At 35.5% G+C, this 15,558-nt stretch overlaps 1 protein-coding gene across 4 annotated transcripts in view; it reads right to left on the bottom strand.

Annotated features, from left to right (window-relative positions):
- Positions 1–4,502: 4,502 nt before the first annotated feature.
- Positions 4,503–15,558, bottom strand: part of Myo61F (unconventional myosin 61F) — a 277,176-nt gene continuing 266,120 nt past the window's right edge. For all 4 annotated transcript variants that reach the window (XM_081771503.1, XM_081771502.1, XM_081771504.1 and 1 more), the window contains 2 exons: positions 12,053–12,149; positions 4,503–6,057 (listed from right to left, as the gene is read on the bottom strand). In XM_081771503.1, coding sequence (XP_081627629.1) covers positions 6,043–6,057; positions 12,053–12,149 — 112 coding nt within the window. In that variant the 3' untranslated portion in view covers positions 4,503–6,042. The remainder of the gene's footprint in view (positions 6,058–12,052; positions 12,150–15,558) is intronic.

The raw sequence follows: 15,558 nt of genomic DNA, 5'->3' as shown, positions 1-15,558 counted from the left end.
CCATTCTTCGATGATGAATGCAATTTGTTGCGTGCAGAGATATGCTCCTACCTACTGTACTTATTCGTAATTCAATTACAATGTGGAAGACCCGGTTTCGATTCCCGGCGGGAGCTCATGTGGTTCGGATTCCCATCTCATATAGCCTCGCTGCTAAAACGAGCGTTAAAATCAACTCAATTATAATAATCAGTTTCATATTTTCCAGTGCTTTATTAATTTCTTACTTCTTTTAATACTTTATTTTTATTCGTTGTTGTGATAAATTTTATTTAATTTTCAAAATTAACTTTTTAAATTTGAATGCCGTAAGCTTATTCTACAATGTAAGTCATTCAACATTAAATTAGGTATAATAAATTAAAACGATGTGTTCTATGATTCAAGTTTGGTTAAGGATGCAGTTAAGAAACAAATGGTTGAGAACTTCATAACTTCTTTACAGTCAAATATCACAGTTTAAATTTCTACTATAGGTTTCTTTATTTATACAGCGTGTTTCAAAACAACACCGACAACATTTGGGAGGTGATTCCTGAGTCCAAGATAAGACAAAGAGTATAGACCAACTTGGATGCACAAATGCTTCCTTTTGAAGTTGTAGGCTGCCGAAATCATAAAAAATTGAACTTTAAAGATCCATAGCTCCAAAACTATGGGTCCTACCGTAGTCGGGTCAAGACTTCACTTAGGAACTAATATGTGCCCTATCGAAAAATCCATAGAGGTAGTTGGTGAGTACCTCAAATTATATGCCCGTAGCCAAACTCCCTCTATAAAAACTGTTGTGAAAGTACCGCAGGATTTTGAAATATTGATTTTTCGACAGGGCACATATTAGTTCCTAAGTGAAGTCTTGACCCGACTACGGTGGGTCCCTTAGTTTTGGAGCTATGGATCTTTAAAGTTCAATTTTTCATGATTTCGGCAGCCTATAACTCCAAAAGGAAGCATTTGTGCACCCAAGTTGGTCTATACTTTTTGTCTTATCTTGGTGTCAGGAATCACTTCCCAAACGTCGGTGTTGTTTTGAAACATGCTGTATATATAAAGAAAACTATAGTAGAAATTTAAACTGTGATATTTGACTGAACGAAGTTATGAAATTCTCAACCATTTGTTTCTAAACTAAATCCTTAATCACATTTGAATCATAGAACACATCGTTTTAATTTATTATACCTAATTTAATGTTAAATGATTTACATTTTAGAATAAGCTTATGGCATTCAAATTAATTTTTTTTTTTTTTTTTTTTTTTTTTTTTTTGAAAATTAAAAAATGAAAATGAAAATGAGGACTTTTCATGCTAAGAGCCAAAATTAAAGATAGAAAGTTCTGAAGAAAATGGTGTTTGTTGGAATGCTTTTGAATAGCCCAGTCCTAAGGTATAAAAGTTTACGCCAACGTCTGCGAAGTCACTTATTGGCACGCAGTACTCAACACTGGCGCGAATTCCGGGGAATGAGGGGGACATGTTCCCTCCAATGTTGGAACTGGGGAGACTGTCCCCCCAATAATCCGATTTGAAACGTGCTTTTTGGAAGAATTTCGGAATGATTTGTGTCCGATTACCACAAAGGAAAGTGAGATGAAATTGATGCCACCCTCCAGAATAAGCCTCAAATCTGCCCGCCTCCCAATCTTGAAGACAACTCTGTTCCCTGATCCTGCACAGGATTGGTTTTCAAGTCTTACGTGCCTCCTTCCCTGCCCCCTTCTCATGTTGAAAACAAATTTGCGTCGCTGGTACTCAACGGAAATGACCGCCACTCATAAACTGGCTGGGAATAAAACCTAGAAGGAAAAACATTTTTATGCTGTCAATATACAGTATATGATATTGGTATATTAGAAAAATCTTTAAGAATTTTAGAAAAAGTAAAAATGGATCAAAAGATTGGTGATCTTGGCCAATAATTAGTTTTTGGATCAGAGGCCACTACATTTTCGAACGACTCTTAAAGTTTTCGTATTTTCTACTGAATAAGCACATCATACTGACAAGTAAACCTTACGTTTGGGTGAATCGAGTTGCTGACTGAGACACATATGAAAAAGTAGTACTAAATGTTGTCAGTATTTCAGTGAAGTTTTAGGTGCGAAGCTCCAGGGGTTTAGGAGATACAGCTACCAGAACATCACATGGAAGTACAGAATAGTCTTCATACAGTTGGAGGTAAACGCTCTGTAAGACCTTTTGTAACGACAAAAGATGAATAACAAATATATGGGTACATATTAGGACTAGGGGGAAGTCATATAGTAAAGGTATACCTGACGGCGGCCATCTTGAAATCCGCCATTTTGAATTAAGGTTAAGTTTTTAAAATAGGAATAGGGTCATGTGATACATGATTTAAGACGCAAATTTAATCAGAAGAATAATGGTTACGTTAATTTTGATTTACGCGCAATTGGTAAAAAGTTACAGGGAAATTAAATATTGTTGCTGCATATGTATTAGTCCTTTACCCCACCTTGTAAATTTTGTGTTAATGATAATAACTAAATAACAAGCAGATGGATAAATATTAGGTCCATGGTAAGAGTTGCCTTGATGGCGGCCATGTTCAAATCCGCCATTTTGAATCAGACAAAAGTTTTAAACAAAACGCATAACAGTGACACCTTATTACTAGCAAATTTTACCTTAACTCCAACGGTATAACCATTTTTGCTTTATCATTAACCAGCACAAAATTAAATGGATCGCTCCTTACGACTACTGCTTTGACGGAATTGTTAACGACAAATGTGTCAAGTGTAACTCGATTGCCTTTGTCAGGTGCAGAGCATTTGTGCAAGTCATGCACTCTTTTCTGAACTACATATTGATTGTACTAATTGAGGACTTTTCTGGAAGAAAGACCCAAGTTCAATTATGACTCGATTCCACTTTGGTCATTTTTCCTTACATTAGCAACTTGTTTATGCGATAACAAGTGCTGGTTAATGATAAAGCAAAAATGGTTATACAGTTGGATTTATGGTAAAAATTGCTATTAATAAGGTGTCACTGTTATGCGTTTTGTTTAAAACTTTTGTCTGATTCAAAATGGCGGATTTGAATATGGCCGCCATCAAGGCAACTCTTACCATATATCTAATATTTATCCATCTGCTTTTTATTTAATTATTATCATTAAAACAAAATTTATAAGGTGGGGTAATGGACTAATACATATGCAGCAACAATATTTAATTTCCCTGTAACTTTTTACCAATTGCGCGTAAATCAAAATTAACGTAACCATTATTCTTCTGATTCAATTTGCGCCTTAAATCATGTATCACATGACCCTATTCGTATTTTAAAAACTTAACCTTAATTCAAAATGGCGGATTTTAAGATGGCCGCCGTCAGGTATACCCTTACTATATGACTTTCCCCTAGTCCTAATATGTACCCATATATTTGTTATTCATCTTTTGTTGTTACAAGAAGTCTTACAGAGCGTTTACCTCCAACTGTATGAAGACTATTCTGTACTTCCATGTGATGTTCTGGTAGCTGTATGTCCTAAACCCCTGGAGCTTCGCACCTAAAACTTCACTGAAATACTGACCACATTTAGTACTACTTTCTCATATGTGTCTCAATCAGCAACTCGATTCACCCAAACGTAAGGTTTACTTGTGAGTTAACTGATAGTTTGGGTTTAGCTACACTATATGTACGTAGTTCTCCAGATATAAGACCTGCAAGAAAATTTTTGTTGAAATGTATTGGATCTTTTGGGCCAAAAAAATTGAAAATGATGAAGCAATCCTCATTGAGGTCAACCACCTTCATATAGATTGACCGATTTTCAAAGCATTTATTATCGTACTTGAAACTTTGCATAATGTAGACAGATTTTTAATCTTTTCGTGCAGGTTAAGAACTGCGCAGCATACAAAATATGGTCGCAAAATAGTGTTTATTTTTGGTCAAATAAATCTTTTAATGCTTTAAATACGAGGGCCATTGCAAAAGTCATGGAAACGAATTTTTTTCTCGAAAATGGTAACGAATAAAAATATCTGAAATATGCAAATGGAAGGTTAGTTCATATGTAAACAGTACATGCAGGGAGATGGGTGAACATACACACTACCATAAAGATATAGCACGAAAAAAATTTGTCATCTCAAACGTGTTTTACGCGTTAAACTTTTTACACCGGAGTTTGAGCTGAGCTAAGGTCCTTTCGTAAGTGAGCGTTTACAACCCTGGTCACAACTATGTAAAGCTCTGCGTAGGAAAATAATTTAAGTCTTCACTCTGAAGATTGACCATTAGTTCAATTGGAATAAAATTATATATATATATATATATATATATATATATATATATATATATATATGTAAGCAGACAAGGCATGACAGTGTTAGGTCAATAACACTCAAATGACACCAAGTAGGGCTTTCAAAATTATGTTTATAATCCAAGTAAACAAAAATCCCATTCTTGGAGCGTTCCTTTGGTTCTTATACGACAGTATAATCATACACAATCATTAATGATTATTCTGTAATCGTACGATGGTTTATTATTTTCCTTTAAGCGATTACACCAAAAAATGTGATTAGTTGAAGCTTATTATTCGTTTTCATTTAAATAAACATTGAAGTAAAGCATTGCAAACATTTTTAAAGTTGTTTTGAAATTAAAAAGAAGTCCTCATTACATTAAAATATACAGTGAAATTTGAATGTAATAGTTTGCACTGAACCATTATAATTCACAAAGAAGAAAGATTATGTAAACTTTTAGTACCAAATTCACACATAGTGATATTGACAAATAGCGTAATCTGCTGCTTTTAATACATTGAAAGCTAAAAGCTGTAGAAACTAAACTAGGAAAACAGCAGACCGAGCATTAGTTTGGAACTTAAGCAAAATTTGGGAAAAAAGATGTTCTGAGAGAAAAAAAAAGTATTGACAAAGTTCATTAGTAGTTTTGTACACTCATTAGATACAAAATTTGTTTAATAAATTTACCTACATAAGGAGGAATAGCCTCTAAAGTAGGTTGTAAAAGATTGTTGTGATACAAGTTACAGTATTGTTCCAAAAATATGAAGAATATACGCATTTTTAAGATTTTATTTCATTTGAAAGAACATAATTATTTTGAACGTTATATTTCGCAGGTGCTTTAACCACATTGTCTTTTCTAACGCACAAAATTGTTCCTTGCGATTAAGAAAACACAGAAAATAAACTGATGCAATCATAATAAATAATCAATGAAACATAATTGGCTGTAAAGAAGTGTTATAAACTTTTTTTGTGCATTATTACACCACTCTGTAATAAAGTTAATTCACTTCTTAGAAAAAAAAAAAAGTTACATAATATAGTAAAGTACAGAGTGACATGGGTAATGTCAAAACATCACGAAATTAACAATGCTTCTTTCAGAAGCAACGTCCAATATAGCAGCTCTTCATTAAGTGATATTCCAATGTAATTTGGAATGATTTATGACAATGAAGACACACTGGGATTTTTAAAGCCACAAATATCTTAACGGCTTGATCACATTTTGTTGTATATCTTACATCTGAAAAAAGCGTCTGAAGAAAAACATACACTTTTAAGTACTACAATTAACAATACAATCAACTTACATAGAATGGAACATATTACTAAAATTACCGCATTTATTGCAAAACATTCACTCTTTCTCACGTACACATAAAAAGCATTCACACTTCATTCCTTGACATTTACAGGTATATATCACGATAGTAGTAGTAATCAGCAACACCGATTTTATCAGTGTGAGAAAATATATTTTTCTAAGGCAACTTCAACACTATATTGGCACACACTTCATTAAATGGCATCAGCTACTTCTTTCTTCTATAACAATTAACAATATTTCTGCATATCAATTATATTAAAGACTTGCATTAAGTTTTTTCACCAAGTAGCTCTGCTACTTTTTTTCTTTTTGTTAAAATGCCACAAAGTATTCTCGATACAACTTGTACAAGTTTTCTTTTTTCTTAATCCTTCATTATGTCGTATCAGCCTTTGTATCTTCATTTACGGCGAAACAACCTGAAATGAGAAAGAGACAAATATATAATTAAAAGAACAAATTAAATCTAGCCGTGCTAAAAGAAAAACAAAATACACATACATGTTTCGGAGTTTCATTTAGGTACCAAAGGGCTAAACAAATTTAAATTTGTACAGCAATTTATAACTTTAGTATCAGACTTTTGGCAGTGAAGGAAAATACTAATATATATTTTATTGTTTTATGTGAACATGAAATAATAGAGGAAAACAATTTTTGTGTATAATAATGAAAAGCCAAGTAGAGAAAAGTGACAACAATTATATTTTAAAAGCAATATTAACTTTGTTATTGTGCAGATCATGTAAGCTGGTAGCTGGTTTTGAATTTGAATATGTCATATGGAAATTCTCATTGAGTACTGAATCCATGCTGAAGTCAAAAAACGGGGATTTACAATTAAGCATTTGACGAAATATTTTTTTTTTTTTTTTCACGACAAAAAGAATAAATCATAAATACGTTTATTTCGTAATTCATATTGTAACGCAACTGTACCCCACATTCAAGTTAAACTATCAGGTTATCTATATTGTATTGAGTTGACTTGATTTTGAGTTTAACGTCCTTTTCAGCAGTGATGCTATATGAGACGGGACCTACTGATTAACGTAGAATCCGAATCATATGAGCTCCCGCCGGGAATCGAACCCGGGTCTTCCACGCCAAAGGCGCATATGTTAACCACTCGTATTGAGTTTTCGGAGGTCAAAATTTAGAATATATTTATTGTGATTTGAAAATAACGTTATGAAACCACATATGGACCGACCTACTATTTTTCCGCCAACACCACAATCCCATTGCTACAGAATTCTGTGGTTGCTGGTTTAAAAAAAGTGACACGTGGTCTCCACAGCCCTCCTTTCAAACTAACTGAACACAAGTAAAGGATTTCTACAGAGACCAAAACTAATAATAATGTGACGGTACAGATTCGGGTTATACGTTGGATGTATTAAAACCTCCCAGCCAACTTCTCTCTATTTGTGACGGGTGGTTAAAGACATATGCAGTCGGGAGTTGCCAGCGCGGTATATGACATCCTCTCTGTTGACCAGATCTGGCAGTTCTTTTGAATTGCTAGGGGCACTTGCAGTAACTGCCAACAGTACAGTTCCTCCGCGTCTATCGTTCTGCGTGGCAGCAGCACTTGTGATGCACAATCCCCTTCCAACCCCACCAAACGCAAAGTATTACCTTTCTGGGCGTCCGTGTGGGTTTTTGCTAAAGTTTGCAGAACTTCTCGCAGACTAGACCTAGGTTGTTTTTTTTTTCTTCAACACATTGTTGCAGGTTAACCACTTTTAATCACTCATGATCAACCGCTTCAGAAATGGCTAGAGTTCCTTACGTTTCAACAGAGATTCGCAGATGGAAATTGGATCGAATAAATGTGAGGCAGATCATGTGGCACCCAAATGTCCAGCTTCTTTTGTAGCCAGCTTTCTTCAGATGGTTCACTGTTTGGTGATGGATATTTATGTCACTGCTATGCCGTGACTGCTTACTTGACTTTTGCCAGGATATCATCCACTTTTGCTGTGATTGATCGCCCACCGCGCCAGGGACATCTTGGACATCGAAATTTGCAAAACGAAATTGAACCATCTCTTGCCTATTGCTTTTGATAACGTATTTTGCCCATAAACACCACAGATTTAACGAGCCTGTGCAGAATTTGCGCCTTCATCGAAATAAAATTGTAAAATGTAGCGTAGTTTTGCGGAAAGTGCACTCATGTTCACGGCGTTCGTTCTGTACCTTTCGTATGATTCTAAGAATTCCAACATTTTTTGCACATCTACTAGCTTCAGTTTTCACTGTCAAATGGCGTTAGGTCTGACTAACTGCGACTCACGTTGAGATTTGGAGCACTAACACCTCCTGGTGTTCAAAAATTTCAATTTTTTTTCTTTTTTTTAAAAAAAATTACCTGATATATATATATGATATCGAAAGAGAATAGTTCAATCATGAAGGAAAGACTATGATACACTGCTTTTTGTCGAAGAAGAAAATTCCAATCCTTCATTTTCATCGTGTTTCTATGATTGTTTAAATAAAACGTTGATTTCACTGAGGCGTTCCACTCACAACACAACACCGTCAGGTCTGCTTAACATGGTGCCCAGTAAACCGTGAATTAACCCAAGAACAATGGAGTGAAATAATCTTCATTCAGGAATCCCAGTTTAGTCTGGAGAGTGATTCTCAACGTTTGTACGTCCGGCGGGGACCAAAGACACATGTAAAATGATATTTTTAATTCTGTGGAACAACATTGTTATGACGGTGTCGGGATTATGGTCTGGGATTGCATATTAGGAGCATGTATAGCCTTGGATGTGTTCTCGCAAGATAGTGTGACGGGTACGGTCTATCGGGGAGTGAAGTGTGTATATTGCCCTACATTTCGTTTAATGGATGATAATACCCCTTCATACAGGGTGCAGGCAGTGGAGGAATGGGAAGGGGTACCACAAGAGATGCTAAATGATCTCGTCTGCAGTATGAGGACACGATGTACAATCTATTTAGCGTGATCACATTCCAGACACCATTTCTGGCGATGTGCAATCGGCAGAATGAACCCACACGAGCTAGGTACCTTATAGTTGTCATTTGGCCTTCAGTATAATCTCTGGTTGTCTCTCCCATACGTCTGATTTCACAAATCGGCATCGGTTCCCTATATATATATATATATAGTTCGCGCGGAAAGTATTGACGCCTGAAGCTTAGCGTCATTATTTTTCGCACTTTTACACATCACCCTTGTATTTCCTTAATGACGCCGCGTAAACTGTTGTCACTTGTTATGTTGCTTACTGTGGAGTAACAAGTTTCAACTTGCTTTGGTTGGTCGACAGGATTACTTGGCGTGTGCACGTACTCTTGGTATTTCGTGTAATTTTGTTGCTACTCTGTGTTTTTTTGTTATCTAATTTCTTTGTGACAAAATGCCTTACTATGTGCTGAAGCCTGGTGAAACTGAGGCGGTGATTACCCTTTTTAAAGCTGGTAAAAAATCCAAAGCTATCTCTAGGCAAACAGGTCTGAAGCTGAGAACAGTAGAACGTTTGGTGAAACGCTTTAAGGACAAAGGAGAAGTCAAAATGCCCCTCCAAGACCAAAGTCTGGTAGGCCTAGAAAAGTGTCTCAAAGGACGCTAAAGATCATCAAAAGGCAGCTCCAGAACCAACCTTCTTTATCAGCTAGGGAATTAAAAAGAAAACAATCCTGCATTGTTTGGTAATGTGTCCCTTTGGACGGTGCAGGAGAAATTTCATGACGACTTAGGGCTACGAAGTTACAAAGCTCGCCGGAAACCCCTTCTTACAGAGAATCATCGTAAAAAAGACTGGCTTTTTGTAAAACAGTATGGTACCTGGACTGTTAATGACTGCAAAGAAGTGTTGTGGACTGATGAAGCCACGTTTTTTTTTGTCAGTGGCAATGGTTGCCAGCGTATGTACCGTTCTTCTGGTGCGGATCCCACCCTTTTTCAGTACACCTGTCCATCTGTAAAACACCCTGCTAGCATCATGGTCTGGAGTTTCTTTAGTTTAGGTGGTGTAGGGGAGTTAGTTATTCTCCCTAGAAACCAGACCATGAATCAATTTGTTTATTCCGAGCTGTTAAACGATGTATTGGAATCGTGTGGTATCTTGGCTTAAAGATGCTTCTGTCCCGTTTTTTCAAGATTGGCCAGAGCAAAGTCCAGACTTAAACCCCATAGAAAACCTATGGTCTATCATAAAGAGACGTTTACAGGGAAAGGACAGCTCTACATTGCCTCTGCTGAAAGCTGCCATCAGGCAGGTTTGGGACAATTTGCCACTCGTTACCCTCCAAAATCTCACCTTGAGTGTTCCACAACGACTGAAAGTATGCAAGAAGAGGAAAGGAGGTTCAACAAAATATTGACTATTCGGTAAATATTCTAACTCTTATTTTGTAGTATGTTCGGTGTCTTTTTATTTGTGGTTGTAGCTTTCACTCGTGTCGCGTCAATACTTTCCACGCGAACTGTGTATCTATATTATATATATATATATAAGATAATCAAGCCTTATGACTATTGGAGTTTCATTTTATGTCAATCATTTCGATGTCTTGCTTACTAACATTTTGCGGGCTAACAGTATGTTGAAGTTCCTAACTGGGTTGCTTGATTTACATTATAAATCTGAGTAAGTAGATTAAGATTCAACTTAACTCCTAGTAACAAGACTGAAACTTACAGAACTGTTCAAGCACTGAAACTCACTTGAAAATTCACAGACAATAACATGTTACGAATCCTACTTCATCAGAACTAAAGAGCTAAACTTGATCAGGGTAGGATTCACTCGTTAAAAATTGGTACTATATTATTAAGCTTATGACTACTAGGATAAATTACGAAACACTAATTTAAATACGTAAGCACTCTATGAAACTTTTTCATACTACAATACTTAAAAATTTAGTGGTTACATTGATTGCAAATCAGAATAATTATAAAAAGTGGGTTTTTGAAGAATACATCTTACATAAGATTTTACAGATTAGTTTTGTAGTTTTCATAGTAATTTTCGATTAGTGAATTTCAGTGATCCGACAGTTCTGGAAGTTTCACTTCAGTTAGTAATAGTTAAGTTTATAAATCTGATGAAGAAATTAGAAGATTAAAAATATAAACTAAACTCTTGGTTAGGAACTTCTTGTTGGCCCAGAAGATGATGTCAGTAGGTAAGACATGCAAATGACTGACATATAAAACTCCAAATTTCAATATATGAAAACTTTAACATATATAATTTCAAAATATTCTCACAAGGAAAGCTCGATGAATCACTGCTGTAGTCTTTCTCGTCGGCTAGCTGACATGTTGAAGTAACGTATAACTCTCCTTATCTTCACTAATGCCTACCAGAAACCAAGATAAACTATAGATATCTAATTTCCTAAATGCCTACTTAGATCACTTGTAAGGAGGCCTCCGTTGTTATGGACCAACTAACTGTTGGCAACAAGCCCTACTGAGAATTGAACCAGGAACTATATGTAAAGATGAATGTAATAACATTTCAGCACTCACAACTTTAAACAAAAAACTTTTCGCAAATAGATACTTCAAAAATCTTACATCGAGCAAAATAATGAATGAATGTATTGGGCCGACAGTATCGAACTTTCCACAATCTTTTGTTTTGAATGAAAATAAAATAGATAACAGGTCACGAAACAAACATTATTAAGAGCCTGCCTTACTAAAAATAACACAAAATTTACAATTTTTCTTTTGCTTGTTTTTCATAAGTGAAAGGACATAATAAAATGCAACTTACCACAATCATAGATAATGTTATTCTACAACAGAAAATATGAATCTGAAGAATGTTCAGTGTTGCCATCCATAGAAATTACAGTGTTCTCAGAATAACAATTTCCCTAAAATCTAAGTTAAGGCAGCGACTAGAGGAACGAACTCAACTGCATTTGATTACGTATCATGTTGTTTTGGTTTCCTGTGAACTACTTTTTAAATAATAGTTGTATTTAGTTTGTAATAAACAAAATAGTTTCAACATACAGTTATTAAAACTAAATAATAATGTTATTTAAAAAGTAGTTCACAGCAAACCAAAACAACACAATATGTAACCAAGTGCAGTTGAGATCGTTCCTCTAGTCGCTGCCTTAACTTAGATTTTAGGGAAATTGTTATTCTGGTAACACTGTAATTTCTATGGATGGCAACACTGAAAATTCTTCAAGTTCATCTTTTCTATTGTAGTACAACATTATCTATGATTGTGGTAAGTTGCATATCATTATCTCCTATTACTTATGAATAAACAAGCAAAAGAAAAATGGTAAATTTTGCATTATTTTTAGTAAGGGAGGCTCTTAACTTTAAACTTATTTTAAACTATACAAATATTCGGTGCCAGAATCTATTTATTTTTTTAAATTACTACTTACAACGATAAGGTGTCCTGTTTTCCCTTTTGTAATCTCAGGATTTGTTCCTTGCGTGATGTCTATGATTCCCTGCTTTCCATTCATATTGTGTGATATACTGCAAAAGAAGAAATCCACTATAAATGAACCATTATACTCATTCATCTAGATAAATTACAGTGCTTAGAAAATGTAGTACATCATATTTCTTGATAACGTTAAATAATGTATATTAGGGTAATAGAGAAGACAAACCCATGCTAGTGAGAAAGAAAAAAAAAACTTACAAAACCGGAAGAAAAGAGAGTAGAATTTCTTTGGTGAATAATACCTTACTATGAAAAACCAACCATATACAATACCATGTCATACCAAAATATCTAGAACATGTCATTTTAGTCTCTTCTCTTCCACTATTTTCACATTCCGTACTGTCGAAATATACAAATGTACCAAATATTTCACTCTGCTGTCTACAGCAAGGCAAGCTGCAAAACATCAACGAATATGCTAATACATGTTCTCCATGTGTTTGGATACCAACTTCCATCAATTAGACACATTTCTTTTACGAAGTTGAGATTACAGTTTTGAATATGAGAATATTAGTATCCTAATGATCAAAGTGTGTCAAAGAAGGTTTGGTTATTAGCTAATGTATCATCACAAAAGTAAAATGTTCTAAGGATTTGGCATCCACCGGGATTCTCCAGAGCTAGATTTCTCTAATTATTCTTTCTTCCTCTACCAGCGAGAGGAGGCGGCACGGTGGCTCAGTGGTAGAGCGCTTACCTCTGGTGCATGCGGTCCCTGACTCGATCCCCGGCCAAATAAGTTTGTGGTGAAACAACATCGTGTCCGTGGGTTTTCTCAGGTACTCCCACATTTTCATTCCATCAACTCATCCATCACTATTCATTTGCCTTAATCATCCGTTTCCCTTAGCCTAAAGGCTATAAACGTGGGACGTTAAACTGAAAGATTTCATTTTCTTCCCCTACCTATACAATGAAGTCGTTACGTAAGTACTTAAAGTGTACTTTTTTATGTTGTGATGTCTTCACTATTTTCTGGTGAACAATTAGTTTTTGATGTTTATTTTGGTCCAACCACTATATTTGATATGCATTTAAGTGCACAACACAATGTATGTCTGTAGAAGACATGCTACCTTAGTTTAAAGATCGTATGGTAATACAATGAGTAAAGATTGTATTTGCAGTGCTAGGAAGACGTCATTCTGTAACTGATTTAAAGCTTGGCCATATAATAGAACTGTGCCAGAGGCTGGATGGTTGTTATCCAGACTTTCCACTCACGTGGATTATAAGGTGTCAGTGATCCATCAGGGTGGTGTACACGATGGAAGGCGGGTTTCCACAGCAGGTGTGCTCTCCACTGCACGATGATGCATTTCCCGTTTGCACTTGTACAGGAAACTCCAGATAAGATTGGAGCTGAGTGTAATTAGTCCACCGTGGTCTCCACATGAACGAACGAACATTTAACAATTAGGACTACGTAATATGACTGGGTATTTGTTTAGGGACTATCAGAATAATTCTTCGATCTTCAAATCAAAGGTGTTCTCAAGTGTATTCGTATTATACACCACTATTTATGGGGCGTCTTCAACAACAGCCTCTGCTCATCATTACTCTGGTTACATTTGTATTGCATAGTTCTTAAGTAGTGGCCAACCAACAGTGGAACTTGTTTGATGTGTAGTACGCGAATATCGAGACATCCATTCTGAAGTGTGAGGTCTTCACCACGGAAAGTGACAGTAGTTCCAGTACTAGTTGGCCATGGTTGATATTAGAAAATATTATCTACGAATCGCAGCCAGAGGAAAGCCTGAAGTGCTAATAAGTAGGATATTTATTGTTCCAGGAGCCCCATGAATAAGTTGACGTATGAAGAAGCCATGTGAGTGCCGACAACTGCGCAATAAAAGTAATCTAATCCTTCAAGCATATTCACTTTCCTTGATATGAACGTCAAATTTCAGCATTGACATCTCGACACTGGCGTACACATCAAACGTACCAATAATATACACTACGCCCATTTCCAAGACCTCCCGTCCTCAATACATCAAACTTCCCTGACTTATGCCTTAGCCATTCAGAGAGCCATACCTACTCCAACACATCACTCCTTCAATTCATCACTACTGTCCCTTCAATTCACTGTCTAACCAGGGATACCCCCTAAACCTTAATAGCAAATAATTTCAGGATTCACGCTGACCTCGAATGTCAGGGAAGTTACAACGAATCACGGAATTCTTTACCAGGTGCCCACAGAAGATGAAGAGCAGGTCAAACAATGAAAATAGATTCCATAAGATGATGGTAGGAAAAAGGCTCGGAAGATATATATGTAGAAACAATTCGCGTCCTTGGAGCGCAAAGGTTCTATGTCCAATTTTAGAAATTTTGTAGGAGAGCAAAAATAATGGACATAGGATATAGGAGGACATATGGGATACAATATTTCATCTATTATTTCCTGTAAATAATAACAATGGACATAGAACCTTTGCGCTCTAAGGACGCTATATATATATATAAACCTTGAAGAATACCGAAAGGTGTTTCCAAGCTTACTGTTAGAAAGAACAAAAAAAAAAAAAAAAAAAAAAAAATTCAAATGCTATAGAAGAAAAATATTAGGTTTGTCGGTTATAGACGATCAAAGAAATAGATCTAATTATTATATACTTGTTTATGTTTATGCTGAGATATTAAAGATACCATTAGTGTCATAACTGTTTGGTACTAGTGTTTTATTGTAATCCAAATGTACAGTAGGAAGTTTGACTATTACAGTTAAGAAAGTAAGCTTATACTGTATTTAAAAATATATATATATATATATATATATATATATATATATATATATATATATATGGGGATGGTGGAGGCAGGTTTTTTTTTTATCTAAACCTGACCACACGACAATCTTCGCGGTGTCTCGGGTCAGGGAAAATGCACTTACTTAGTCATGAACATTCAGGGAAAGCAATACAGAATTTCAATGTGAACCCTGAATTCACTCATATAAGAACCCCTTCTCTCTCTCCTTTACCAAAAAGACCTTTCGCTGCAAAATCCTCTACTAAGAATTTTCTTACCCAATACGATTCCAACCTCCGTTTCTTACAGAAGCTAATGAATCTTCCTTTCCCACGTTCATCCAACTCATATGAAACCAAAAAGGCTTTTATCCCTATTTGCTCTAAAATCGATTACCGAAGATCTTCAAACCTCTGCACCCTCATTATAAGAACTAATCCGTTAGAAGACCCAGCTTATCCACTGAATAAATGCCGTAAAACTAGTTGTATATTCCAAACCAGTTCGTACTTCTAAAATAACGCTACCACGAAGATAATATATGTTTCTCACCTTTCTGGTAATTTGTCATTCTTCAAACCTCATTTACATCTTTAAATGCGCACAGACTCTCATAGCAAAAGTAACCTTTCTCTCAATTTACATTAACGATCACTGATACTCCTT

Source organism: Thermobia domestica, chromosome 9 (assembly GCF_964235325.1).
Source record: "Thermobia domestica chromosome 9, izTheDome1.hap1.1, whole genome shotgun sequence".
NCBI classification, from domain to species: Eukaryota; Metazoa; Arthropoda; class Insecta; order Zygentoma; family Lepismatidae; genus Thermobia; species Thermobia domestica.
The sequence above is the reverse complement of the archived record's forward strand: the minus strand, read 5'-3'. Positions and strand labels throughout refer to the sequence as shown.